The following is a 27,528-nucleotide window of genomic DNA, read 5'->3' on the forward strand; positions in this document are numbered from 1 at the left end:
ATATTTTCCTATTTCTGGGTTAGAAATTTTGGGATGTTATAAAACCCACTAGGAATAACCATGATTTAAAGTGTTCTAACAAGTTTGAACAACATAACTTCCTCCCCTTTACAAAGGTCATTTCGGCCAACACCTAATAAGGAGGAACAACAGAAATTTCAACCATACAACTCAAGAGAATCAAGCAAGAAGCAATATAGAATCATCCAATAACCTTAACTCCTAGCTTACTTGATCAAAGTTGGTTGCTTTCTCCTTGAACACACTTGAAGCTCTCTCTTGGCCACTCTTTTTCCCTCTTAGCCAAACCAACAAGTCTAAAAATAGGGAGAGGAGTGTCACACCTTACTATTGGATCCACTTAGGGTTTAATTAAAACCATTTTAGGCCACATTGGATGGTCTTGGGCTCAGAAATTCATGAAAAACGCTTATTTTTGGATTTTTACTGTTCATCGGGTAAAAATCCATTTTTCTTGCCCAACTTAAAAAATTCATAACTTAATTTAGAAAAATAAAAATGGAGTGGTTAAAAATTCTATAAAAATATATTTGAATTATTTTTCAAGGAAAAATAATCTTATGAACCAATTCCATTGAAAAAAGTGTCAGGTTTTTGTGAAATTCACCTGTCCATTTGGCAAAAATCCTTTTTCTAGATTCTGAACCTTAACTTTGAAAAATCATTAAAAATCGTGTAGTTGGCCATTTTTAACGTGCTATCTATCAATTTGAAGCTCACAACGTCAACTCTAACCATACCAAATTTCATGCAGAAATTCGTTCAGTAAATAAATAAAACGTGGCTCTAAACTGACGTCCTGCTTAGAGATTACAGTACCAACCATTGGTATTTATACATAACCAAAAGTCCACGAATTTTTATGGTATGACACCATAATTTAGCTCCAATCTGTAGCTTGTTCTTGGGAGTTTTAGGCCCTAAAATGTTAGATTATATTTGGGGGATGAGATTTTAAGAAATCCCAGTAGCAAGATCAATCAACCAAAACATTAACATGCATCAATTACAAGCATTCCAACCTTTTGCTATTAATAGGAAACTACTTTATCTCATACATGTAGCACTCTAACATGTAATAGCCAAGGCACATAAAGCAAAGAGTATAGCTACACAATCATCATCATCATCATCATTTAGTTCAACCACATAATAGCACATGAAATTGCATAGCAATCAATGCAACACTCAACATTAAGGTCAATTAAATCTTATTACCTTAATCTAATGCTCTTTGATTTTCTTGTTCTTCTTTCTTGCTTCCACAAATGTCAAACCCTAACATGGCAATCCAAAAAAGGGGCAGCAAGAATCATCAACCATTTCTCATAAAAATCAATAGCATAACTCAAGTAACTCCTAAACCCCTTAAAGCTTCCATCTTTGTTCTTGAATTTTTTAGAGTTGGTTTCCATAAACCCTAAAAATTCCCTCTTGACTCCTTCCTACATATTTTTCATGTAGATTCCAAATATCTACTTGGATTTAATAGAATAAAATTCCTTCTTTTAGTTTCAGCTTGGCTGAACCACTATGGTTCACTTTCCAAAAATTACAACTTTGATTCTATGGCCTCCAACACATGTTCTTTAGGTTTATCCTACACTATTTTCCATTTTGAACGCAATGGAAGCATCAAAACTTTGAAAAACACATCCTAGGATCCAGATCTTACTTTGGCCGAACCATACTTGGAGTTCAACCATGAAAAACTTCTCAAAACAACACTAAACCACTAGGATCTATCATGTTTTGAGATGTTCTAGCAAGTTTGAACAACAAAACTTCCTTCCCTACACTATACCCATTTTGGCCAGCAACAAGAAGGGACAAGAAGTGATTTTTCCAACCATACAAATCAATAAAACAAGGCAAGGAACATCTTAGAACAACTTACCAAGCTTAGATCTTAGTTGGAAGGTAAAATATGCTTGCTTTTCTCTTGATTTCCCTTCAAGTTCTCTCTTTTTCCTTCTCTTCTTGCCTTGGATGAAATGAGGTTTAATTATGGGGGAGGAAAAGCTCATTAATGTTCACAAAATATCCCACCAACCATCATCAATGATTTGCCAAGTGTCAAATGCTTACTTAGTCTTAATCCTCTCTCTTAATTAACTTAAATCATAATGTAATTAAATTCCAAAGTCAAGATCCTCTCCATTAGTGGCTTGACATTTGGAAAGCTTTAATTACCATCCATTAGAGGCTTGACACATGGCTAAATGTGAACCATTCAAATTGCAAGACTCTAGTCTTGCTTTATCGGTGCACTTTGACTCTGGGTTTAATTTCTTTTCTATAATTACAGTGCTCTGGCCTCTGTAATTATTTTCTATCAAATCCATAAATTATTCTCCTCATTTTCATCTTCCCAAATTGTCCTCTTTGTCTCAAATTTAATTTCCCAATAATTAAATAAAAGGAAAACTAATTTCCTTCTCTTTAGTGATTTTTCCACTTTTCAAAGGAATTGGGAAAAATCTTGGATACTTAAGGGTCTTCTTTTAATTTCATAATCTCTTATAATTCTTTGGGATATCATAGGAATTTTCGTGGGGTTTTATCCTCCTTAAAAATATTTATTTGGAATTTTCCAAATAAAGGACCTTAAACTAGCTTAAATCGCCCTTAAATTCCTTTGTAATTTCTCTAAAGGGCAATTTGGTCATAAAACTAATTTTATAATCCCATATAATTTTCAAGGAACATTGTCCTTATTTTTTCTTAATTTTCTAAAGCTTGAAAATATTTTTCCATAATTATTCTTGACCAATTTTCCTTAATTAGTCAAGCTTTTCATAATTGGCTTGGAAAACTATAATAATTATTTTCCACCAAAATTTTTCTATTTCTTCTTGTCATTTTTGACCCTTAGTTATTTAGGAGTATCCCTATTTGTAAATGCCATATTACTAGATGTGACAAGGAGAGCTCTCTCTTAATGACAAAATATCTCAAAAACCACATTTAACGAAAGTCTAAGTGTCAATCCCCTACTTAATCTTGCATTCTCTTTCTTAATTAACTAAATCCAAATGAAATTAATTACCAAAAGTCAAAATCCTCTCCATTTAAGGCTTGACACTTGGCAACTTTGAAAACTCTCCATTAGGGGCTTGACAAGTGGCAAAATGTGGGCCATTTAAAGTGCAAGACTCTAGTCTTTACTTTATCGATGCACTTTTACTTCGGGTTTAACTTCTATTCTATAATTACAGTAATCTGGCCTCTGTAATTATTTTCTGTCAGATCCATAATTTATTCTCCTCATTTTTTTTTTTCCAAAATGCCCTTTTTATCTAAATCTCAATTTCCCATTAATTATATAAAAGGAAAACTAATTTTCTTCTCATTAGTGATTTTTCCACTTTCCAACTAAATTAGAAAAAATCTTGGATATTTGATGGTCTCCTTTTAATTCCATGATCTCTTATAATTCCTTGGGCTATAGAAATTTTCTTGGAATTTTATTCTCCTTAAAAATATTTATTTGTAATTTTCCAAATAAAAGACCTTAAATTAGCCTAGATCACCCTTAAATTCCTTTGTAATTTTTTCAAGGGTAATTGGGTCATAAAACCAATTATACATCCTCATATAATTCTCAAGGAATATCATCCTTATTATTCCTTAATTTTCTGAGGCTTGGAAATATTTTTCCATAATTATTTTTGACCAATTTTCCTTAATTAGTCAAACTTTCATAATTGACTGAGAAAATCATAATAATTATTTTCTACCAAAATTCTTCTATTTCTTCTTATCCTTTTTGGCCCTTAAATGTTTAGGAATATCCTTATTCCTAATCACTTTATTACTGTATGTGACAATATGGCCTTTGTGAGGTTGCGACCTAGACTTCCCGAGTTGCGACATGAGATTATAAGGTCACAACATGAGTATGTTAAGTGAAGCTATGTTTTGGAATAGGTTTTTCAGCTTCTACACTTAGGGAAAGTAGCCACCATGAAAAGGGAGCTCTCCATTCTGTAAATTTGTAGGGATAGAAGCCACCACAATTCTCTGTCAAGCCTCTATTGATTCTAGAGTCCAAACCTTTATTTTATCTCACTTCTTTACAATTTCTTGTGATTCTGAATTGATTAAACCACTCTAACCATCTTCTTCTGCATGTTTTTGACCCTCTTTTTAGCATCACTTATGGTTGTTCTTACCTGGAGTGATTGTGACCAGTTTGAAAACATAAGAGGCTAAATCAGTAAATCTTTAGCTTCTTGGTTATGGAGGATGAAGCTTGAGCTAAAGGACTTAATCGGGGAGTCTTTCTATAGTCTAAATCTATGCTTAAACTTGTGTTGAACATTTCTAAATTGAGGAATTTTCTGTACTTATGTAAGACTTGATTTATGATTTGTAAATCTTGTGTCTAGACTACTATAATGTAATTGGATTGGATGCTGTTAATGTTGATTTATCTATATAATATTTCAGTTTTGAATCCTTGTAGTCAGTTTATTGTCTGTGATCATTGATACTTAAATTGTTTACTTGGTATTATGAGTTGTTGATTGACAATCTGAGGGCATTTGCATCATCCATTCATTTACACTCTAAGTGGTTTTCAATAATGTTTTAAGATATGGCAGTTAACTTTGATTAAAGTGAGTTTTCATTAACTAAATATTGGACCCAAGTAATTACTTGGGGTTTTTCATCAGACTTAGATATTTCTAAAACTCCTAATCATTTTAAGAGTAGTGACAGCTAAGTTTTCATCATCAATAGACTATTCCATCATAACTTTTCTTTAATCCAAAACATTTCTTCATTCACTTAAAATACCAAAAAGATTTACTTCTTTGTAATTTACATTTATTGCACCACTCTTTGAACAATTAAACCCCCATTTTCTTTACACAAATCATTATGTTTTCGATAACCAGTTTAGTCTAGGTTTTTCTAATAAAGAGCTCCTCTAGAAATACGATTGTTTGTGCCCTATACTGCATTATCTGGTGCAATCACAATCTTGATGACCCGAAAGGCGGCATTCCAGTTTGATCAATAAACTGAGAGCAAAACTGAACACTAAAAGATTGAGGTTGTGACAAGACACAAGTCAAGTCACAATTTGAAGAAGTGAGGTTGTAACATATCAACTTTTGGGCCTAAAAGTACCAGAAATGGGCTGAATTGGATAGGCTACCAGATCCCTTTTAGTAGAGCTCCCAAAGATGAAGCAGTTTTCAGGGGCTGAAGCATAATCAAAACTAGAGGCTCCAATAAAGTCTAAAGAGCCCAGGAAGGAAAAAGGGACTAGATACAGGCCAAAGGTTAAATTAGAAGCCTCAAAGGGATGGTTTTATGAGGCTGAGCCCATACAGGGGTAAAACTGTAAATTCAGAAAGTTATGGCCATTAGGGGTAAAAATGGAAAGTATACAAAAAATTCCAAGAAAATCTCAAAAAAAAAAGAGAAATAATACTCCAAGGCTTTTTTGTGAAGAGAAATGATAAAAATAGCTCTAAGACAGCTTAAATGGGATTTATAAGATTATGGCCAGTAAAAAGTATGTTGTTTGAGGTAATTATTTGAAATAGCAAGATACCTCAAAAATGTATGAAAAAATAAGGTTAAATGATTGAAAGGATGTACTAATTTATAAAATTAGTCCCGTAACCAAAAGGCCAGTGGAATGGCTTTAATAAAATATAAAGCTGATTATGTTGACAGAAGGATATTTTAGTAAATGATTTTTATGCAAGGCTTAAAGGAAGTGTTATGGCCCAAGAAAATTCATAGATATTCTCTAGAATTAAATGGAATTTATGGATCAAATAGAAAAAAATTTTGAGCTCTGGAAGGCTATTAAGAAATTCAGACAAATGTGAGCCAAGTAAATTAGGAGGAAACTTAAAGACTAAGTTTTGATCTAATGGCTAGGATTTAATCTCCTTCTCCTCCACCAAAATTGTGACACTTAGCACCTTCTAGAAAAAGGTGATGATGCAAGAAGATGATGCAATGATGATGTAAAAGTCTACTTGAACTTTCAAGTTTGCCCTTGCTCTTTTTATTAATTACCAAGGGTATTTTAGTCCATTCAATGCCAAAGTTTGGCTATAAATAGAGCCTCTCCCCCCATCCATTTTCAGGCAAGACAAGATTAAGAAAGGAAACTCTTGTAAAATATATTCTTGAAGCTAATCAAAAGGAAAACACCACCTTTGATCATCTAAGCTTGGATCTAAGGTTAGTAAGTTGTTTCCTCTTGTTTCTTACTTTGTAAACTTGAGTTTAATGGTTGAAAAATATGGAATCCCCCAAGGGGAAGTGCTAGCTGAATTTATATAAGTTTAGGGGAGGATGATTTTGATGTTATATTTAGTTAAAACACAATGGCTCAAGGTTGTTTCAAGTAGTTTGTGCTGATACGTGAAAGATTTCATGATTGTTTAAGGAAGGATAGTGTTTGGCCAAACCTGGTTATGTACCATAGGATGTAATTTTGATAATTCTAAGGCTTCCAATTGATTTAGAATGGAAAATTATGTGGAAACAAGTTAGGAAAGTGAAGTTGGAAGCATAAAAATCAAAAGTAAAATTTTAGGAATTCTAAGGGTACTACTTAGCCAACACTAATTTTTGGAAAGGAGTTGGATTTTCATAAATCTAATTAGACATTTGGATTCCTTGGGTAAAATTGTATAGGATTAGTCTAAGAGAACAATTTTTACAAAGCTAGAACATTAATCCAAAAATTAAGAGAAAGAGGTTAAGTTCAAGAGAGTTAGTCTTGAACTTTGTGTAGTCTCTTAGTCCTAATGGATTGTGTGATTAATATGGCTATGTTTAGGATCTTGGAGCATCTAAAAAGATGTTTATTGATGTTGACTGAAAGCTATTATGGTTGGGAAGTCAAGGAAATCAAAGGAAAAGCAAGAGGAGAGCTTGAAGTACAAGGTAGTGAACTTACCCTTTATGTCCTTGATGTGGTATGCTTATGTGTTGGTTTGTATTTGTTGATTGTATGATATTGTGACATGATGATCATTGCTGGAAATGCTATTTTTAGTATGTTTCTATGGCCATACATTTTTATACCAAGCATAAAGCATGATTGCATGTTACTAGTTAATTTAAGTTTATGAAAAACTACATACCATACATTAGCATCCATCTTATGCATGTATGTTACACCTTACTTCTGGTACGGTTTAGAATTTATGCTAAGGCATTTTAGACTATATTGGATGGCCTTGGACTCAAAAATATCCAAAAAACACTGATTTTCATATTTTTATTGTTCATGTAGTAAAAATCCAGTTTTCTAGTCCAACTTCGAAAAATCATAACTCAATCTAGAAAGATCAAAATGGAGTGGTTCAAAATTATGTGGAAAGCTCTTTGAATGCTCTTTCAAAAAAAAAAGACTTATGAACAATTCCATTTGAGAAAGTGTCAGGTTTTTGTGGAAGTCACTCTTATCCCTTTGGTAAAAACTCTTTTTCCAATTTTGGACCTTAAATTTAAAAATCATTAAAAATCATATAGTTAGCCATTTTTAACGTGCTGCCTATTAATTTGAAGCTTATGACATGAAATTTAAGAGCAAGCTAACACCCCCGAGTGGTATCAGAGCCAGCACAATTTTGACAGAAGTGAGATATTATTTGTGATGGTAAGTAAGAAGATATCATCTTATCATGAGTGAAACCTCAAACAGCCTTGAACCCGTTCACTTTTCTTCTTCCTTTATCCCACAAAGACTTCCCTCCTCTATTCGTAGAACTCTTTCTAGAAAAATGAAAAACCTTGTTGAGATAGATCATCTTCCTGAAGATGCTAGAATTCAGGAAACAGATCTACCTCTTCTTAGCCCTTATAGCCTTTACCACCGTACTAATCGTGTCACTAGGAATGTTAGAAACTTGATCTCCACTCAAAGACCCCATGTAAAAGAAGTTATCTAGTATACCAAATTGGAAAACTGTGATCCTCCTGCCTCTTCCTCTGAACAATATGTCAATATTGACATACCTCAACCTTTGATTAATGAATGGATAGCTCAAGGTTATACCCATCTCCATATTGGTACTGTACGTCTTATTGTTACACTCTATGGGAGAAAAGGAATTCTAGCCACTGCTAAAGTTGCTCTAGTTGATACTACCTATACTTCCTACAGTAACGCTTTGATTGGTGCTGTCTTGACCCTCTTAGCAATGGTAGTGTCATCCTTACCATGGCCCCAGATTTCAACATCAAACTTTCAGATCCAAGACTCCAAGTCTACATAGTTGGAGCAAACAAGATCCCAGAGCTATCACAGCAATTCTTCATCATCAAGTTATCTACAGAGTTCAGAACTATGCTCTTGACCTTCATTTTCCAAATTCCACTAAAGATGCTCTTTATGTGGTTTTTGATAGAGCTGATGATACCTCCATCATCCAGATTCCCCGACAAATCCCAAAAGAGGAACCTGCTCAGTTGATGCCTCTTGAGCGGATCACCAACTATGAAAAACACTTTCATGGTGTTTAGAGGGTGTCCATAATTCTCCTCCTCCTGAGATAAAAAGGCTTCCAGATGGCATAGTCAAAACGATCTTCACCAAGCCAGGTCATCTGGCATAGTCCATGGCTTGGCATTCTGGACGTATTTTGACTATCACCCCGGCCTATGCTCCATCTGAGCGAGACCCTTCAATTGTTTGGGTAGACCAAAATGCCATGCCATGTTATGTGTCTCACATAAATGGTCATTTCATTTAGGATCATGCACCAAAAGAATATGATCCTGACTATGAATGCGATATACCTTACTGGTAAGAAGCATTAGATGATGAAGATGAAGAGGATAGATGGTCTTACCCCATCAGATATGCTGTAAAGAAGAAGAAGAAGAAGAATACATCTCCTTGTTCCCACAAGAATTACCATCATCATCATGATGATGATGATCATGGTCCGAAGTGGAAAGCCAGAAACTGGAAAGCTCCTATCCCTACTGTTCCTTCTAGCAGATTATCTCTATATGATTTGCTGAAAGAAACAGGTCATAAAGATCTCCTTCCTAAACAGAGGCCAGATCTAGTGATTCCTGTCAACCAATAATCTATCCCGTGTATAGCAATGATAGATCTTTATGAGCAAGATTTTCCTCCCCTTGAGAGAAGAACCAATAGAGAAACAAAGGTTACAACAAGACCTTTCTTTGTTCCAACAGAAATCTCTCCTACTGGTGAAGCTAGACTAGTCTCAACAGCAGAAGAAGTTCTTAACTGGCAAACCTAGAATACGATAGGCCAGAACATAACTCTGACAAAGATTGATTCCAAGCTTGACCTGTTGAGTCTTAGAACTGATACTCTGACAAGCAGACTTGACCAAGTCTCTGATCAAGTCAAACAGCTTTATATGACTCTATCTTCTCAGGCTTACCAACTAGATGCAAATCTGAAGCAATTCATCGAAAAAGGATATATTGGACTAGAGTTTACTAGGAAAGAGCAAGAACTGTCATGAATTTGAAAGGATTTGCAAAGAATTGAGTCAAACATAGTGAATGATCATTCACAAACCATCTATGACCCTTACCTATCTTACCCTTCTAGTTTCCAACTTCCTACATATCCAACATCGCCTCTTTCTTACCCCAGAGAATCTTAACAGCCAACTCTTCCACCTGTCCAACCAAAGCCTCTTCCCAGACCTCCAGTAAGACTACCTCACTTCCCTTCATCTGAAAGACTTTTCCACCCATCATCCTCATACACTAAACCTATTGAGCCGACACCACCCTCCCAAGGAGTTATAATAAGATCTCCACCAAAACTGTAAACCTTGTTTGCGACCTTATATTTACCAAGTTAAGATATTGGACCAAGCAAGATCAAGGATGAAAAATCTGAATTTGAAAATTTCTTTCTCCCGCATTACTATTCACTGTCACCTTAAACTTGGCATAACTTTGGAAAATCATAACTAATTCTAGAAAAATCGAAACAAGGTTGTTCTAAGTCTCACTCGAAGCTCTTAACATCATATATCAAGGAAAAATGACCTCAGGTTCCACTTTAATCAGAAACGTATCCAATTTTAATTTCGAAAAGTACTGTTCATTTGGTCATTTTTCTATTTTCCAGGATTTTTTTGCCTAACTTCGAAAAGGCATAACTTCTTGCACAGAGCTTCGATTGTGACGCTTCACCACTCATTTTAAAGGGAAAATTAAGATCTATTTGCATGCCAAATGTCATGGAAAAATTCAACCATTTGATCAGGGTCTTTGTTGGTCAAAGTTTGGTCAAATCTAGACCATTTTTATCCCCTTTTTCCCTAATTCTAGCACCATTTCGTTTTTCACTATAAGCATACCATAATCACATATGAAGGTGCTCTACCATTAATATACATTTCAAAAGGTCATCATATCATGTATTCAAGATCAGAATATGCTTACATGGCTTGAAAGAGAGAGGTTCAAAACCATATAATACAGTACATAACTAATAACTTCCTCAAGCCATGATTATTTCTTTTCCCTTCTCCTTGGAAGTAGTAGCACCTAGAATACCATATTATAGGAGGAATGAGATTTCATAGAAATCCCAGTAGCATTGAACATACAATCATCAAGTCAACATGCATAAGATGTCATGCTACATGTAGTAAAATAACATTGCTAGTCTTTATGCCATGCCATAATCATTCTGTATCCATGTCATCATTGTAGGGAATTGAAAGACGACGCGCAGCGGAAAACGACATAAAATTTTAAAACTTTCATTCCCTTTCCCGGATCTACCGATCGCGTTTAAGTCAGGTAGTAAGAAGCATTACCTTTAGGCGTTCGATTCCCTGTGACTTGATGATTCGGCCGTTCAGGATGCTTCTGGTGCCTCCTTTGTCGTTCGAAGTCGACAACTCCGGTCGGCTTCCTCTACCGGTATCCACACGAGTAGCCCTCAACCTCGAACGGCGTGCTAGCGCCTATGTCCGTCTAGGGTTTTAGGAATCCGTCCTCTCTCCTCTATTAGGCCGTCTCTTTATCTGTTAGTTCTCTCTTGCTTAAACCCTAGCTCCTCATACCAATATATAGGATGCTATATAGGTTTAATTAATAATATTTAATTTCAAAATTAACTCTAAATTAATTCCGAAATTAATACAATATCAAATATTGCCTAATCAGATAAGAGAACAATTAAATAAATATGGTTTAAATTAAATCCGTCTCACAGATTTAATTCTCCTATTTATTTAATAAAGAGATGACGGAATTAATTTGTATATATTTAATTTATCCTTATAAATTAAATCTAATAATTAATATCCTTTATATTTATATATATATATATATACGAATTTATATATATATATATATATACACGTCCACCCTATATTATTCATTGAATCTGGACATATCTTAGATTCAATGAATCTGGACATCATAACTCGTGTCGGGCTATTTTGTGTGCGACCCTGTAGGCCCATATGAAGTTGGCAGTGGGCCATTAACTATAATGACCCACAAGTCGTAAGCGGTCTCTAGCAAGACATCACGACTACCCAAATCATATGAGGATCATTGAACGATGCAACCTTTCATACAACCATATCACGTCCCTTTTGTCTCACGACATTTTGGTCATGGATGAGGCATGGAGAACGTCATCCTCCTATCCATGACCGTTACTTTCTCGATCCCTGAGTAGTCTGAGTATAGAAATGGAACTACCTTTCCATTATAGTATGGCCATACATTTCTCAGACTCACTCATCGAGGGGCCCAGTAATGTCTCTCTACGAATGTGAGGGACAAATTCCATCTTGACCATTCACATTCCTACGCATGAAAAACCACTAAGCCTGAACATAGTCTTTATGATCACTTGGTCAAAAGTGACTTTTGACTAGGTCAAAGCTAAGCGTTTCTCATGTATGAATCCATGATGATCTCAGGTCAAAGGGCACAGTGACATGGTTTGTATATGAGAGAAGCTTATGACTTAACCCATGCAGCTCTCTCATAGCGGGTCGGTCCAACACCTTGTACTCTTACATGTGCCTATGACTTTAATTTATATCTCCATATATCTTTAAAGTCATACTGGTCTTATTTCATCTTTGCTCCCACATAGATGACCGACCAGGGACATTTAGGATAAACCATGAGTTATCCAAGGATAGTTATCACAGTAAACATGCAAATAATATGATAACGTAATTAATAAACTCATAAATTAACAATGTTCAAAACATAATGATTGGCCCCTAGGGCACAATTTCCAACAATCATATCATGGAGCATATAATCATTCTAGTCAAAACTCAATCATGCAAGAGCCAAGGCATACATTGCAAGGAGTTCACATCATCTGGGCATAGACATTCTCATGGCACATAAACACACATAGCAGAAACACCAAATGCAGGTCAACAAAATAATTACAAGTTCATGCTACCTCAGTTCCACGCTTAATGTTTCCTCCTTGTTTCCTTGCTTGAGATCCTCCTAGGTTTCCAGAAAATTACCTATCAACCATATAGTAAGGGTATGGTAAATTCCATATCCGGTATACAATTCTTTCTCTATAGAATGCTACCCTTGTGTCTTTCAATTTATAATTTCTGTATACTTTTCCTAATCCTTTGACTTTGGTTTGACCAAGCCTTAATCCTCAGTTAAGGTCTTGGAATTCTTCCTTAATCCATGATTAATCATGCTTTCTTGGTTAATCATTAACCCTTAATCCTTAATCCAATATTTAATTAAGGTCCTCAAGTCTCATAGTCATTAGTACAACATAATCTTCTAAGATTAAGTCACTAATCCCTTATAGATTAACCATTAGTCATTCTCTAATCAACATGATTAACCTTTAATCATTCCTTAATCAACATGATTAATCATAATTAATCATCCTTCAATTAGCATAACTAATCACTAATTACTAATTAATCAGGGTAGCTAACCTTAATTACTTACTAATCTTTAATCAAATAACATGATTAATCTTAGCTACCACTAAACCATAATTAATCAAGGTAACTAATCCTAATCTTCCTCAAATAAATAATTAACTAAAAATAATTAACACTTAGGGAGGTAAACATACCTTAATTAGCTCTTAATCGGCGATTAGAGGTGTCTAACCTTGCTTTCTCCCTTTCTCTCTCCTAGAACTCAAGAACACAACATTCCTTCTCATGCAAACCTCTTTGGCCGAATTGTTCATGAAAGGGGGGTATTTATAGGCTTTGATTTTTCAAAATTCTAAAAATGCCCTTCGGGAAAAAGATGCGATCTCGGCCGTCCATTTTTTTCCACTTTACACATGGACAAATCCTAGGGCACACACCATAAGAAGTTGACACATGGATGGACACCTAATCACCATGTTGGAAAATGGAGAAGAAGGGTGTTGGAGTGGTTTGATCGGTTTAGAAAATACAAAAAATGAAGAGATGAAGAAAAATGAAAGTTTTAGGTGTAACATCAATCGAGACTTGAGAGGAGATGATGGTGGCTCAACCTTGTGCAAATCTACAGAATGGAAGAGTCCTCTTTCGTGGTGGCTGCCCTTCTTAGGTATCGAAGCTCAAACACCTATTCCAAAACACATAGCTTCACTTAACGCACTCAGGTCGCGACCTCAGGAATGTAAGGTCGAGACTCAGGGACGTCAGGTCATGACCTAAGAGGTTCCATATTGTAACCTAGGAAGACAGAGAGCTCTCATCTTGACTCAGGTCCAAAACACGTAGTTTCATTAAAAGGGCATCCAGGTTGCGACCTAAGTAGTCCATGTTGTGACCTAGGGAGGCAAAACACTCCTAACTTTTGTGTTTTGGTCCTTGTAACATTTTGGCTCCATCCATGCTCTATCATGACTCTTGGGTCCTTCTCCAATTGCCTGAAAATCACAACAAAGAGCTGTGTAAAGACCAATTGATTACAGATCAAGGCAATTAAAATTTAGAAGAGAAAAATGACCCTTTTTACCCCTTAAACAGCAAAATGCAATACATGACTCAATATAATCAAATGGATATAAATGCACACATAATAAGGGTAAAATTGTTGCAAAACATTAGAAAGCACTTGAAAGAGCCATATAAAGATTGGGTTCTATCACTCCCCCACACTTGAACCTTTGTACTCCTGGACAAAGATTTGAATCATTCTAAAGTAAGTACAGGTACAATTAAAGAAACTAGCATGTTAAAAAGTGATCTCAAGAGCTAATCGATCAACCTCTTTTAGGAATACAAAAAATGATAAAATGAACAATGCCAATTAATCAGATACAAGGTGTAATTGACTCAAAATACATGAACAACAGAGATTTGCTCACAAGGTATAAGTGTTTAAATCACTCATCTCTCCTCATTAGGGTTCTTTTCTCTCATCTATCCAAGTAGCAAACATTCTACCATAAGCTTGTAATGACCCTAAAATCTCCACTACTATTAAGCATCCATATAAAGAACCAAGAGGACTTTTGGGGTTATAGTGATGGGAAGGCTAAATGAAATAGAAAAATGGTGAAATCGAGTGTCAAGAATTAAAGAAATGTGAGTTGAATAACATCTATTTCTAGTCAAGGAAGTTCAAATCCCAACCTTCTATCACCAAGGGAATACTTTATTCACCTTTATTTTGTTGTGATAGCTTATGTATATATAAGGAGTATTTCTTTACTCTTGTGTTTTTATTTTTTGTTTTGTTTTGTTTTGTTTTTTTTTTTTTTTTTTTTTCAAACTGAAATAAAAGGAAAATTCCCAATTAAGACCAATGAAGACCAAGAAATCGTAATTGCTGAGATGGATTCAACTCAATTAACATCGTTGTTCAAAACACTCAAAGTGGTAGACAAAATGAAGGAAGTGCAGGCTTAAAAATGGTCAAGCAACGGATAAATGGTTGTGGGTTGTGTTTAGGTAGAAAGGTGTAGAAAAGAATGCCTCCATCATATTCAAAATCATAAATGCACACGTAATTTTGACCAAGAGCTAAAACAAGTTCTAGAGAATGTAAACCACATAAATAATCACTCAATATAGGAATCAAGGCTCAAGAATATCCTTCCAACAAGGGGTTCACATCTCAATTGCTCATACAAGAAGTTTCAATCAATATGCACTAGTCACAAGGCATTAAGACACTTATCACAAAAGCAATCCATGAGATAAGGATTAGAAAGATCATGATAATCACTTGAGAACATACTTGAATCCCAAAAGTGACTATAAATTCTTCAAAAAAAGCTCCTTTTCAAAATCCAAGGATGGCACGGATTTCAAGAAAAACTATTTGATGCAATGAGGGTATATGAAAAAGGCAAAGGTTTGCTTGAAAAAGATGCAAAGGTAGCTTAAAAAGGTTCCTCCTACACAGCAATGCCAACAAGCAAAGAGAAGGGTAACAGTGCTCAGAAAAAGAGTCCAGGTCGTGACTTGAATACAATGAGGTCGTGACCTGTGCACACAGAGGCACGAAGTCAGGAAAGGGGAACAAGGTTGTGACCCCAAATCACATAGGTTGCGACCTGGGATCACAAAGAGCCTTCCCTCACCAAAGTCACTCTTCAAGTCGCGACCTGAATTAGTGAGGTTGCGACTTGAAGTCACAGAAGCTACCAATGCAAAAAAATTCAAACTATGGCCCCAATTAACAAGTAAAAACACTTTTAGCAAGCATCAAATGATCCAATTCACAATAATTCAACATCTACAATCAATTCAAAGCCAAATAATGATGATGAAAGATTGGATTTTTGAGAAAAAAATAACCACAAAAATGATTCAACAAAGCGAAATGAATTCCTCCTCCACACTTAGACTTGACAGTGTCCACACTGTCAACAGAAAAGGGAAAAGAACAGCAGTAACCACAAAAGAAGAGGAAAGACAAAACCATCATTGCATAAAAGCTAAAACACAAAAAAAAAAATTAAGCCTTCAGTTACAGACATCAAGGAAAAACAAAGACCAAAGGAAAACTAAAAAGAAAGCAAAGACTATTCTCAGTCTTCTGCTCCTCCTCTCTCTTCTTTGCCAGTACTCCCTCCTGCCTAGACATCTCTTTCTCCCATCTCAGCATCAGTAGTAGCAGCACCAGCACCAACACCAGATGATTACCCTAGACCCTCACTAAAATAACTAGTGGCAGGAATGGTGTTCTCCCAAAAAGCCCGCTCATACTCGTGGGGGAAATCAACCTTAAGAGCCCTGGCCATCTCCAACATTAGGGGATCCAAAAACCTCTGCCTTTTGAATTCGTGAGACATGGAGTAGCTTGTATGCCTCAAACTCCTCACTTAGGTTTGTCATTTGATGACTAAGTTCGGTAATCTGATCATTCAAGGAGGTGAGGTTAGAGTAGAGCCACCCTCAGCTGCCTCCTCTTCTGGACCTTCCCCAATCACCCTTTTTCCTCTCTTCCTCTCTCTGTGTTTTGGAGGTGGCATAGCACCTGGTTGTGGTGTCAGACTTGCGTACTGGTATGTCATGTGCTGCACACAAATCGATAATCAAGTACGGAAACACCATAAGAGTTTCGACATTGTTGATACAGTGATCAATTTGGTCCAGGGCAGTAATAGGAATGTCAACTGGCTGCAAGGTCATCAGGAGATGTAGAAGGAGTGCACCCTCTTCAGAAACACCAGAAATATGGGCTGATGGCATTACGTTATAAACCATGAAGTTTAGCCAAATCCTGGCTTCATCATTCATGTGCTTGCACTCGAAGACTTTCCACCCACTCTCCTTTATGGTCCACCCAACTTCCCCTGTCCCAATGGTTTGGAAGACCTCTACCTAGGGAACTTTAGTAAGTTTGGTCTTCCATCGTTAGTATTCGCAGACAGGGATATCAGGTAAATTGTAGAACTTCTCAACAACCTCCCGAGTTAAGAAATATTTACTGCCTCTAAAAGTGATCCCCCTATGTCCGTCCATAGCAGAGCAAGTGTAGAATTCTCTCACCAATGTCAAATTGGCCTTGTTCCTCTTCTTCATAAGTTCCTTAAGACCCTTTTGTTTGGCAAGCTCATAAAAATGGTACTGCTACGTTTGTGGAAAATATCGCTTCTGAACCACCCCTCTGTTGGCAAATAAATCCACCGCTTCCTTCCTTGAAAGTCTGGTCTCTTCATGAGGGTGAAGCTTCTCCTTCGAGCCTGAAGACTCAGGGTTTTTGGTGCGAGGCATCTGGGCATAAAGCAAACAACCAACAAGCAAGCAAAGTAAACACAAAAAACAAACAAACCTAGGAAAAGAAACCAAAAAACTACACTAAGCCTAGAGACCAAGTACTCCCCCACACTAGGCCTATATTTACCCATTGCCAGACTCACTTAAGCAAAACAGTTGAGGATTTTGAAACGGGACATTTGCATTTTAAAACTATTAGGGAAATCATGAGAAAACCCAAGTATTCATAATTTTCCATTGCCTAAAATCTATTTCTTTCAAATCCTTAATATGAAAAGTCAAAATCTATTGAGAAAATGCAGTATAGAAACAGCAGGAGTGAATCAGAGGTTTAAAACCTCCTCTGTTAACTCAGGTCGCAGCCTTAATATAGTGAAGTGGCAACTTGAGTAGACAAAGGGACATTTTAAATTTTAGAAAACATCAAGGTCGTGACCTGAAAACAGTGAGGTCGTGACTTGAACCCAGAAATTTTAGAAAACGTAGCACAAACCAATTTGCTCAAAAACCAAATCTTTTGCAGAAAATGCAATCCCAAGCAGTCTGAAAATCAGTTAAACAATATTTTCAACGTCCAACAATACTCCACTCAACCAAAATCAAAGCCCTAACAAAACAACACTAACTACCCCTAAAACAAAACGCAGAAAACTAAACTAGAAAGAACTGAAAAACTGAAAACAAAGAGGGAAGATTAAACAAACCTTGAGAGAGTGGAAGGATGGAAGAACTAAACTCAAGGGTAGAGAGAAGGCTTGATTTCTCACTGCAGGAGGGGAATCTCAGAGTTAAGGCACTCAGAAATCAACAGAGACGAAGAACTGAAGCAACTAAACGATTGTAGAGGAAGCAACCGTTAAATAGGAGTTGAACAGTTATGACTTTGGAAGGAATTTGAAAAGAAGAAGCTGTTGAAGAATCTGTGATTAGAGGGTCGTGACTTCAGAGAGAAACTAGAAGGCTGGAGGGTCGCGACTGGAAGGAGAATGAAATGAACACGAGAAGGAATAAAAAACTGAAAGGAGGGTTAAGTGTGGTTTTACAAAGGGAGGCTAGGGTTTTGGGTCCTTGCAGTGAATATAGCTTGAATAGGGGGCAGGTTCAAGGGGCAACATGGTAATTAGGGTAGAAATAAGTAAGGGTAAAGAGGTGAACTCACAGAAAAATCCTGACTTTTCATGTCAGGTCACGACATGAGGTATACGAGGTCGCGACTTCAGGAGCCAGAGGGGGATTTAGGGTTTCAAAAGACTCCATGTCGCAACCTGAAAACAGCGAGGTCGCGATTTAAACTCATAGAGAGCCTTTACCCAGTTTCTTCCCCAAGTCGTGACCATATATATTGAAGTCGAGACTTAAACACACAGAGAGCTCCAAAATTCAAACTAACCCCCAGGTCATGACCTGGAAATATTAGAGTCGTGACTTGAGTGCACAGAGAGGCTCTGACACTCTAGACCTTGAAAAACTTCAAATCTAAGTTCCTAAACCAAAATCACTTACCAAAATGCCTACCATAACAACCTAACTCAGCAATCCATCATAAAATTCTTAACAATTCAAAACAAAACTCCTGGACCATAAAACCCAACAACTAAAACACAAAACCACTTTTAAGAACTCCCTACCCCACACACTCAAAGCAATATCCATATTGCGATACACAGTCACACCAAAGCACAAAGCCAAAACACAAAACAACGAATGTGGAAGTTGTAAAGTTCAGTTCAAGACTGAAGCGCAACACGTCACCCTTCTAGAGAGAGGAAAAGAGCTGAGCGCAAAGGTAGGTAAACTCAAGAGTGCAAAGAAGTGCATGGTGGTGACAGAATAGAAGCACAAATACAATCATATCAAACTCAAGGCTAGGGAGATTATTGAAAACAAACAAAACAATAGAATTTAAAGCTACTTCTACTGAGGGCATGCCTTTCACAGTTTCTAAAAGTCACAGCAAGGTAATTTAAGCACAAGTAAGTTCATGTGAATAGTAGAAGTAAAGGAAAGGGACGACCTGGCCTTAAGAAGGCGGTACGGGCTCTTCATAGAGCTTGAGGAGATGCCCATTGCACTGAAACATTTTGCCTGTGGCCTCCTCCCTGAGCTCTATCATCCCAAAGTTATGCACTTTCGTCACAATGTAGGGTCTATCCCAGCTCGTCTTAAACTTACCCTTCTTGAATTTGAATTGAGCTTGATACCTCAACACCTTGTCACCCTCCTTAAACTTCTTTCTTAAGATGTTGGCATCATAGACAAGCTTGGTTTTCTGCTTATAGATGTCTGAGCTGTTATAGGCATCTAACCGTATTTCTTTAAGTTCTTGAATTTAATGGAGTCGGTTCATGCCAGCTTCCTCCAAATCGGTATTGCAACTCTTTACCGCCCAGTATGATCGATGCTCCAGCTCCACTAGAATGTGACAGGCCTTACTATAGATGATCTGATACGGAGACATACCGATTAGGGTTTTGTGGGCGGTACGGTAGGCCCACAGTGTATCATCTAGTTGTAAGCTCCAATCTCTGTTGGAGGGCTTGACAATCCGTTCCAAGATGCGTTTAATCTCTTGGTTTGATACTTCAGCCAGACCATTGGTTTGAGGACGATAAGGGGTGGACACTTTGTGGGAAACCCCATGCTTTGCCAACAAGTTATTGAGTAACTTGTTGTAGAAGTAGGTTCCCTGATCACTTATTAGCACTTTAGGCATGCCAAATCTACTGAAAATGATGGACTTCAGAAATTTGGAAACTGTAGGTGCATCGTCTTTGTGTGTGGGGATGGCTTTCACCCACCTTGAGAGGTAATCTACAATTAGGAGAATGTAGGTATAACCATGAGAGGGTGGAAAGGGACCCATAAAGTATATTCCCTAAGCGTCGAAGATCTCACAGAACAAGATAGGTTGCTATGGCATTTCGTTCCTTCTACTAACCCCCCCAACCCATTGGCATTTATCGCATGCCTTACAAAAAGTGAATGCGTCTCTAAATAAGGTGGGGCAGTAAAATCCTGCATCTAAAACCTTCCTAGCTATTTTTCTAGCATTAAAGTGCCCCCCACATAAAGTATTATGGCAAGCCTCCATAATGGCTCGAGCCTCTACTTCCGAGATACACCGTCTAATCACTTGATCAGAACATAACCTCCATAAGTGCGGTGGATCCCACATATAATAGGAAGCTTCGCTCCTAAGCTTTTGAACTTGAAAGGTGGTCAAGTGAGAAGGGATTAGACCAGTAGTAATATAGTTAACTAAGTGAGCAAACCACAGTTGAGAAACAGACAATGCACATAGAGATTGGTCAGGGAATGAATCACAGATAATTTCAAAATCGAGTACTCCCTTGGTTTCTAAAGGTAGTCTGCTTAGGTGGTCTGCCACATGGTTGACATTTCCAGCTCTGTCTTTTACTTCCACATCAAATTCTTGAAGCAGTAAGATCCACCTCAAGAGCCTCGGCTTCGATTGAGGTTTGTGAAAGAGGTATTTTACTGTTGCGTGATCTGTAAACACAACCACTTTGGAATTTATTAGGTATGGTCTAAACTTATCAAGTGCAAAACCAATTGCAAACAATTCCTTCTCAGTAGTGGTATAGTTTTTCTGAGCTGCATTTAGAGTTTTAGAGGCATAAGCAATCACTTTCAAAACAGAATTCTCTCTTTGACCCAACATTACCCCCACACTCAATTTCGAAACATCATAAGAAATCTCGAAAGGCAAATCCCAGTTGGGAAAGGTCAAAATAGGAGGAGTAACTAACCTATTCCTCAATGCATTAAAAGCAAGCTCACATGCATGGTCAAATTGAAACTCAATATCTTTTTATAGCAGTTTGGAAAGAGGTAAAGCAATTTTACTAAAATCCTTGATGAACCTTCTATAGAACCCCACATGTCCTAGGAAGGATCTCAACTCTTTCAAGTTGGTTGGGTAGGGCAAAGAAGATATCACCTCTACCTTAGCTTTATCTACCTCAATTCTTTTTTTAGAGATTAAATAACCTAGCAAGATGCCATGATTAACCATGAAATGACATTTTTTATAATTCAAAACCAGCTTTTTCTCAATGTATCGTGCTAGAATTTGGTCAAGACTTTTCAAGTAGTCTTCAAAAGAATTTCCATGAACAGTAAAATCATCCATGAACACATCCATGCATTTTTCAATAAATTCAGCAAAAATGGATAGCATACAGTGTTGGAATGTGCCAGGAGCATTGCAAAGACCAAAAGGCATTCTTTTGCAAGCATAAGTTCCAAAGGAACAAGTAAAGGTGGTCTTATCTTGGTCTCTAGGGTCTATAGGAATCTGGAAATATCTAGAGTACCCATTTAGGAAATAGTAGTGACTCTTCCCCGCTAACCATTCAAGCATTTGATCAATAAAGGGTAAGGGAAAATGGTCTTTCCTAGTGGCATCATTTAGCTTCCTATAATCAATATAAACTCTCCATGGGTTTTGCACCCTAGTTGGGATGAGTTCATTGTTTTTGTTTTTAACTACTATGATCCCACTCTTTTTCGGCACGACTTGTACTGATGACACCCACTCGCTATCAGGAATAGTGTATATGATTCCAGCTCTTAGAAGTTTGTCTACTTCTTTCCTAACTACATCAGAAATTAGAGGATTTAACTTCCTCTGGCTTTGTTTAATTGGCTTGGAATCTTCAATCAGTAAAATCCTATGGGTACAAATAGTAGAGTCAATTCCCTTAATGTCAGCTAATTGCCAACCCAATGCCTCCCTATTTTTTCTTAGAACTCCCATTAAACTAGTCTCTTCATGCTTAGTTAAAGAACTAGAAATAATGACAGGCAATTTATTCTTAGGCTCAAGATAAGCATACTTGAGGTTGGGAGGTAAATCTTTTAGTTCCAAGGTCGGAGGTTGAACAATAGAGGGAATTAGAGTAGGAAAATCAACAGAGTTAGAGAAACTCCCCTTTGTAGACCCTTTTGAAATGCACTTGCCAGCTTCACTTGGATCAACTACACTTGCTTCAGTCCTATTGGATGTTGCACCAAGCTCGAGTTGGTCTATAGAAGCAACAAACTTAGGTTGGTCCACCTCCATACCTACATCATTATTAGAGATTAGATCATTCAAAAATCATAAGGTATGGGGTGTAATTTTAGAATGTGTATGAGTAGCAATTAAATTAGAAAGTGTTGGCCCTTTAACCAAAGTCTTCAAGACATGAGGTGGTGGAGCAATTGAAGTTTGAAGTTCAATAGGTGAAATAGGTGAATTAGGTTGCGACCTCATATATCCAGGTCGTGACCTCACATTACAGAAGCTACCCTCTTAGAATGCTTGGGTTGAAGTCGTGACTTGAGAACTCTCAGGTCACGACTTAACTTGATAGAGGCCACCTTCTTTACAGGCTTGGTAGGAAGTCGCGACTTTGAAAAAATTAGGTCACGACCTCACATCACAGAGGCTCGTTTCCTTAGATTTTGCTCCACTCTCGGCACTAGCCACATCTTGAATACCTGCATTATTAGCTAACTGTCACATCCAGTAATATGGCAATTAGGAATAAGAAATATTCCTAAATAATTAAGGGTCAAAAATGACAAGGAGAAATAGAAGAATTTTGGTGGAAAATAATTATTATAGTTTTCCAAGACAATTATGAAAAGTTTGACTAATTAAGGAAAATTGGTCAATAATAATTATGGAAAAATATTTCCAAGTCTCAAAAAATTAAGGAAAAATAAGGACAATATTCCTTGAAAATTATATGGGATTATAAAATTAGTTTTATGACCAAATTGCCCTTGGAGAAATTACAAAGGAATTTAAGGGCAATTTAAGCTAGTTTAAGGTCCTTTATTTGGAAAATTTCAAATAAATATTTTTAAGGAGAATAAAATCTCGAGAAAATTCCTATGATATCCCACAGAATTATAAGAGATTATGGAATTAAAAGAAGGCCCTCAAGTATCCAAGATTTTTCCCAATTCCTTTGAAAAAAAGGAAAAATCACTAAAGAGAAGGAAAATAGTTTCCCTTTTTATTTAATTATTGGGAAATTAATTTTGAGACGAAGAGGGCAATTTAGGAAGATAAAAATAAGGAGAATAATTTATGGATCTGATAGAAGATAATTACAGAGGTTAGAGCACTATAATTATAGAAAAGGAATTAAACCCGGAGTAAAAGTGCATCGATAAAGTGTTAATCAAAGTCTTGCACTTTACTTGGCCCATAAGTCGCCACTTGTCAAGCCTCTAATGGATGAAATTAAAGCTTTCCAAGTGTCAAGCTACCAATGGAGAGGATCTTGACTTTGGAATTTAATTATATTATGATTTAAGTTAATTAAGAGAGAGGATTAAGGCTAAGTAGGCAATTAACACTTGGACTTTCATTAAATGTGGTAGATGAGATATTTTGAGAGCATTAATTGAGTATTTTCTCCCCCCATAATCTGATCTCACTTCAGCCTAGAGGAAAAGAGAGAGAGCAAGAGTGATTTATGAAGGGATCAAGCCAAAAGCAAGCATCTTTGATCTTTCAACTAAGATCCAAGCTTGGTAAGTTGTTCTAAGATAATCCTTGCTTTGTTTTATTGATTTGTATAGTGAAATTTCTGGTTTTCCCTCTTCATTGGAGCTGGCCAAAATGCTTATGGGGTAGGGGAGGAAATTTTATGGTTCAATCTTGCTAGAACACTTCGAAGTATGATAGATCCTAGTGGTTACAAGGGGTTGTAGGTTGATTTTGAAGTGTTTTCTTTGTTATGAAGCTTGAGTACCATTTCGGCCAAAGCTAGATCTGAACCCTAGGATGATTTTTTCAAAGTTTTGAGGCTTCCATTGTGTTCAAAATGAAAAATGGTATAGGGTAAACCTAAAGAACAAGTGTTGGAAGCCATAGAATCAAAGTTGCAATTTTTGGATAAGGAACCCTAATGGTTCGGCCAAGCTGAAATTGGAAGAGGAAACTTTATTTTGTTAAATCCAAGTAGATATTTGAAATTTACATAAAGTCATGGGGGGTTGAGTCAAGAGGGAATTTTTAGGGTTTATGGAAACTAACTCTAAAAATTCAAGAACAAAGATAGAAGCTTTAAGGAGTTTAGGAGTTACTTGAATTATGTTATTGATTTTTATGAGGAATGGTTGATGATTCTTGCTGCCCTTTTTGTGGATTGCCATGTTAGGGTTTGGCATTTGTGAAAGCAAGAAAGAAGAACAAGAAAATCAAAGAGCATTGGATTAAGGTAGTAAGATTTAATTGATCTTAATGTTGAATGTTGCATTGATTGCTATGCAATTTCATGTGCTATTATGTGGTTGAACTAAATGATGAGGATGATGATGATTGTGTAGCTATACTCCTTGATTTATGTGCCTTGGCTATTGCATGTTAGAGTGCTACATGTATGAGGTAAAGTAGTTCCCTATTAATAGCAAAAGGTTGAAATGCTTGTAATTGATGCATGTTAATGTTTTGGTTGATTGATCTTGCTACTGGGATTTTCAAAAATCTCATCCCCCAAATATAATATAACATTTTAGGGCCTGAAACTCTCAAGATCAAGCTATAGATTGGAGGTTAAATTATGGTGTTACACCATAAAAATTTGTGGATATTTGGTTATGTATAAATTCCATGGTTGGTGCTGTAATCCCTAAGCAAGACGTTAGTTTAGAGCCATATTTCATTAAGTTACTAAAAAAATCTCTATACGAAATTTGGTATGCTTAGAGTTGACATCCTGAGCTTCAAATTGATATGTAGTACGTTAAAAATGGCCAAGTATACGATATTTAATGATTTTTCAAAGTTAAGGTTTAGAATCTGGAAAAAGGATTTTTGCCAAATGAACAGAGGTGAATTTCACAAACACCTGACACTTTTTCAAATGGAATTAGTTTATAAGCTTATTTTTTCATGAAAGAGCATTCAAATAGATTTTTATAGAATTTTTAACCACTCCATTTTGATTTTTTTGGAATAAGTTATGAATTTTTGAAGTTGGGCTAGAAAACTGGATTTTTACCCGATGAACAGTAAAAATCCGAAAATCAGCGTTTTTTCATGAATTTTGAGCCGAAAACCATCCAATATGGTCCAAAATAGTTTTAATTAAACCCTAAGTGGATCCGATAGTAAGGTGTGACACTAACAAACTCCTTCCAAGGCCAACATCAGTTGTAAACATAGAAATGGAGTCAATATTTGATAGGAAGGAAAGGTCTTGAGAAATGGAAAGCATGCTATCAATTTCTAGGGAATTAATGCATGGCACTTTATCTCCACAAGAACTAGAAAATGAATAAACAGAAGAGAGGGAATTAAAATATTCATCATATGTACTCAAAGATGAATCAAGCTCATAGGATTCATGTGATGATGCAGTAGAAGAATCAATCAATTTAGGTGAACTCATGTCATAACTATCATATATATGCAGCTCATGCTCATCCCTAGCTTGCTCAACAGCTAAATCAATAGCATTTAAACCCATGAATGCAGAATTATCAAAGGGATAACGCATGACTTCATTTATATTAAAAGTTACAACATGGTCTCCTACTTCCATTGTTATACAACTGTGTTTCATGCTTATGATAGTCTTAGAAGTTTGCAGGAAAGGTCTTCCCAAAATCAAAGTGCTTTCATTTGCAAGTTCATTCGACATATCTAAAACATAGAAATTAGCAGGGAATACTAGGTCCTTGACTTGGACTAGGATGTCTTCTATGATTTCCTTAGGATACTTGATAGACCTATATGCTAGTTGGAGTACTACACTTGTGTCTTTGATCCCGTTAATCCCTAGAGCCAAATAAACCGACCAAGGCATGAAGTTTATGGCAATACCTAGATCTAATAATGCTCCCTTAATGTGAACCTTTCCTATGGTGCAAGGGATGGTGTAAGACCCAGGATCTTGGCACTTAACCGGTAGTTCAGCTTTGAATAAGGATGACATATTAGCACACACTTGAATTATCTCAAGGGACCTAAACCTTTGCTTGTCATTACACAGTTCCTTTAGTAATTTAAATTATTTAGGATTCCCTTTTAAGAATTGAATTATGGGCATATTGATTTTTAGTTTGTTAAACAATGTGTAAGCATCAGTAGCAAACTCAGCATCAAACTTTTTCTTACCAGAGAAATAGGCTTTAGGAAAAGAAAGGTCTTTAGCACATACCTCCTTACCTACTGGCTTAGAGGCTCCTTGGTTACTGGTCTCTGGCTTGTCCTCCTTTTGCTTGTCTTTGTGAGTCAAGCTCTCTACAATGCTCTTATCTTCTGGCATAGCTACTTGAGATGCTTCTTCTTATGCTTGAGTTGACTTCTCTTTTGGTTCAGTGTGTGCTCTTGCCTTCATCATGAGCTCTTCTTCTTTGGAGCTCTCAGACTTACCAAGCCTCATTGGGGAAAGTGGGGGACTCTCTACCCCTTATGTAGAATCATCCTTGTCTACTTTTTCACTTTCAAAGTGAACCTTTTTACCGCTTCTTAGAGTTATGGCATTGAGCCCCTTTGGATTGATTACTGTATTGGAGGGAATACTGCCTCCACTTTTAGCTTGTATGTCATTGACTGCATTAGACAGTTGGGTCAAATGACTGGTGATATCAGTGTTCTTTAAAGTGAGCTCCTTCAGTTTCTTATGAACATCTGAGTTATCTTTCTGCATCCCTTGCAATATGGTGGTTATGGAGACGAACTTGTCATCACTTTCCTTCATTTGCCCCTCTATGTTTGTCATCTAAGCAGCCATGCTTTTTAAGAGTTGAGAAGTGTCATCACCTCTTAGCAGTGGTTGAGATGCCATGGTGTTAGGTGGAGTTGTCACCACTGCTCTTGAATGATCTTGAAATATGCTTAAGGAGGCCCCAGGATTGTGGAACTGATTGCCTTGGAGCTGGTTTGGTCTATTTACTCCCCTATCCCATTTAAAGTTTGGATGATCTCTCCAACCGGGGTTGTAGGTATTTGAGTAGGGGTCCCTTTTCTGATATTGCCCCTCTCTTCCTTGGTACATGGCATTCACTTCTTCAACTGGCCCAGGGCAATTTGAGGTAGTATGCATTGGTGACTGACAAACTTCACAACTTGTAGCTACTAGGGCAAGAGAGTGAGTTTTGTTGGAGCGAAGGCTTTCAACTGTATTTGCAAGTTTAGACATGTCTTGGGCTAGCTTTACCAAGAAAGGGTCTCTTTCAAATTTGGGGTCGCTTGAATCCCTTGAGCTCACATGTTGTCTATTAAGAGTAAAGGTCCTTATTAACTCCCATGCAGCCCTTGGTTCCATATTTTCCACAGACCCATTTGCGA

At 36.7% G+C, this 27,528-nt stretch overlaps 1 protein-coding gene across 1 annotated transcript; it reads right to left on the reverse strand.

The window, feature by feature from the left end:
• Positions 1-19,539: 19,539 nt before the first annotated feature.
• LOC114757492 (uncharacterized protein K02A2.6-like) lies at positions 19,540-26,503 on the reverse strand. Its single transcript, XM_028946561.1, has 4 exons — positions 26,396-26,503; positions 22,659-22,731; positions 22,194-22,298; positions 19,540-20,021 (listed from the first exon to the last, which is right to left on the reverse strand). The coding sequence occupies exons 1-4, from the start codon at positions 26,501-26,503 to the stop codon at positions 19,540-19,542; spliced, it is 768 nt and encodes a 255-aa protein (XP_028802394.1).
• Positions 26,504-27,528: the final 1,025 nt, after the last annotated feature.

This window comes from Neltuma alba, unplaced genomic scaffold, assembly GCF_004799145.2.
Source record: "Neltuma alba isolate B1F8T4 unplaced genomic scaffold, ASM479914v2 tig00010597_pilon, whole genome shotgun sequence".
Classification (NCBI taxonomy): Eukaryota; Viridiplantae; Streptophyta; class Magnoliopsida; order Fabales; family Fabaceae; genus Neltuma; species Neltuma alba.

Excerpts from the sequence above, each read along its gene's own strand:
- LOC114757492 (XM_028946561.1), bottom strand. The coding sequence starts at position 26,503 with ATGCCAGAAGATAAGAGCATTGTAGAGAGCTTGACTCACAAAGACAAG. Across the intron at positions 22,299-22,658 it reads ATCTAAGGAAACGAGCCTCT|GTATGGAGGTGGACCAACCT; the intron begins GTGATGTGAGGT and ends ATAATGATGTAG. Across the intron at positions 20,022-22,193 it reads AGTTGATCCAAGTGAAGCTG|ATTACCTCTCAAGGTGGGTG; the intron begins GCAAGTGCATTT and ends TCCTAATTGTAG.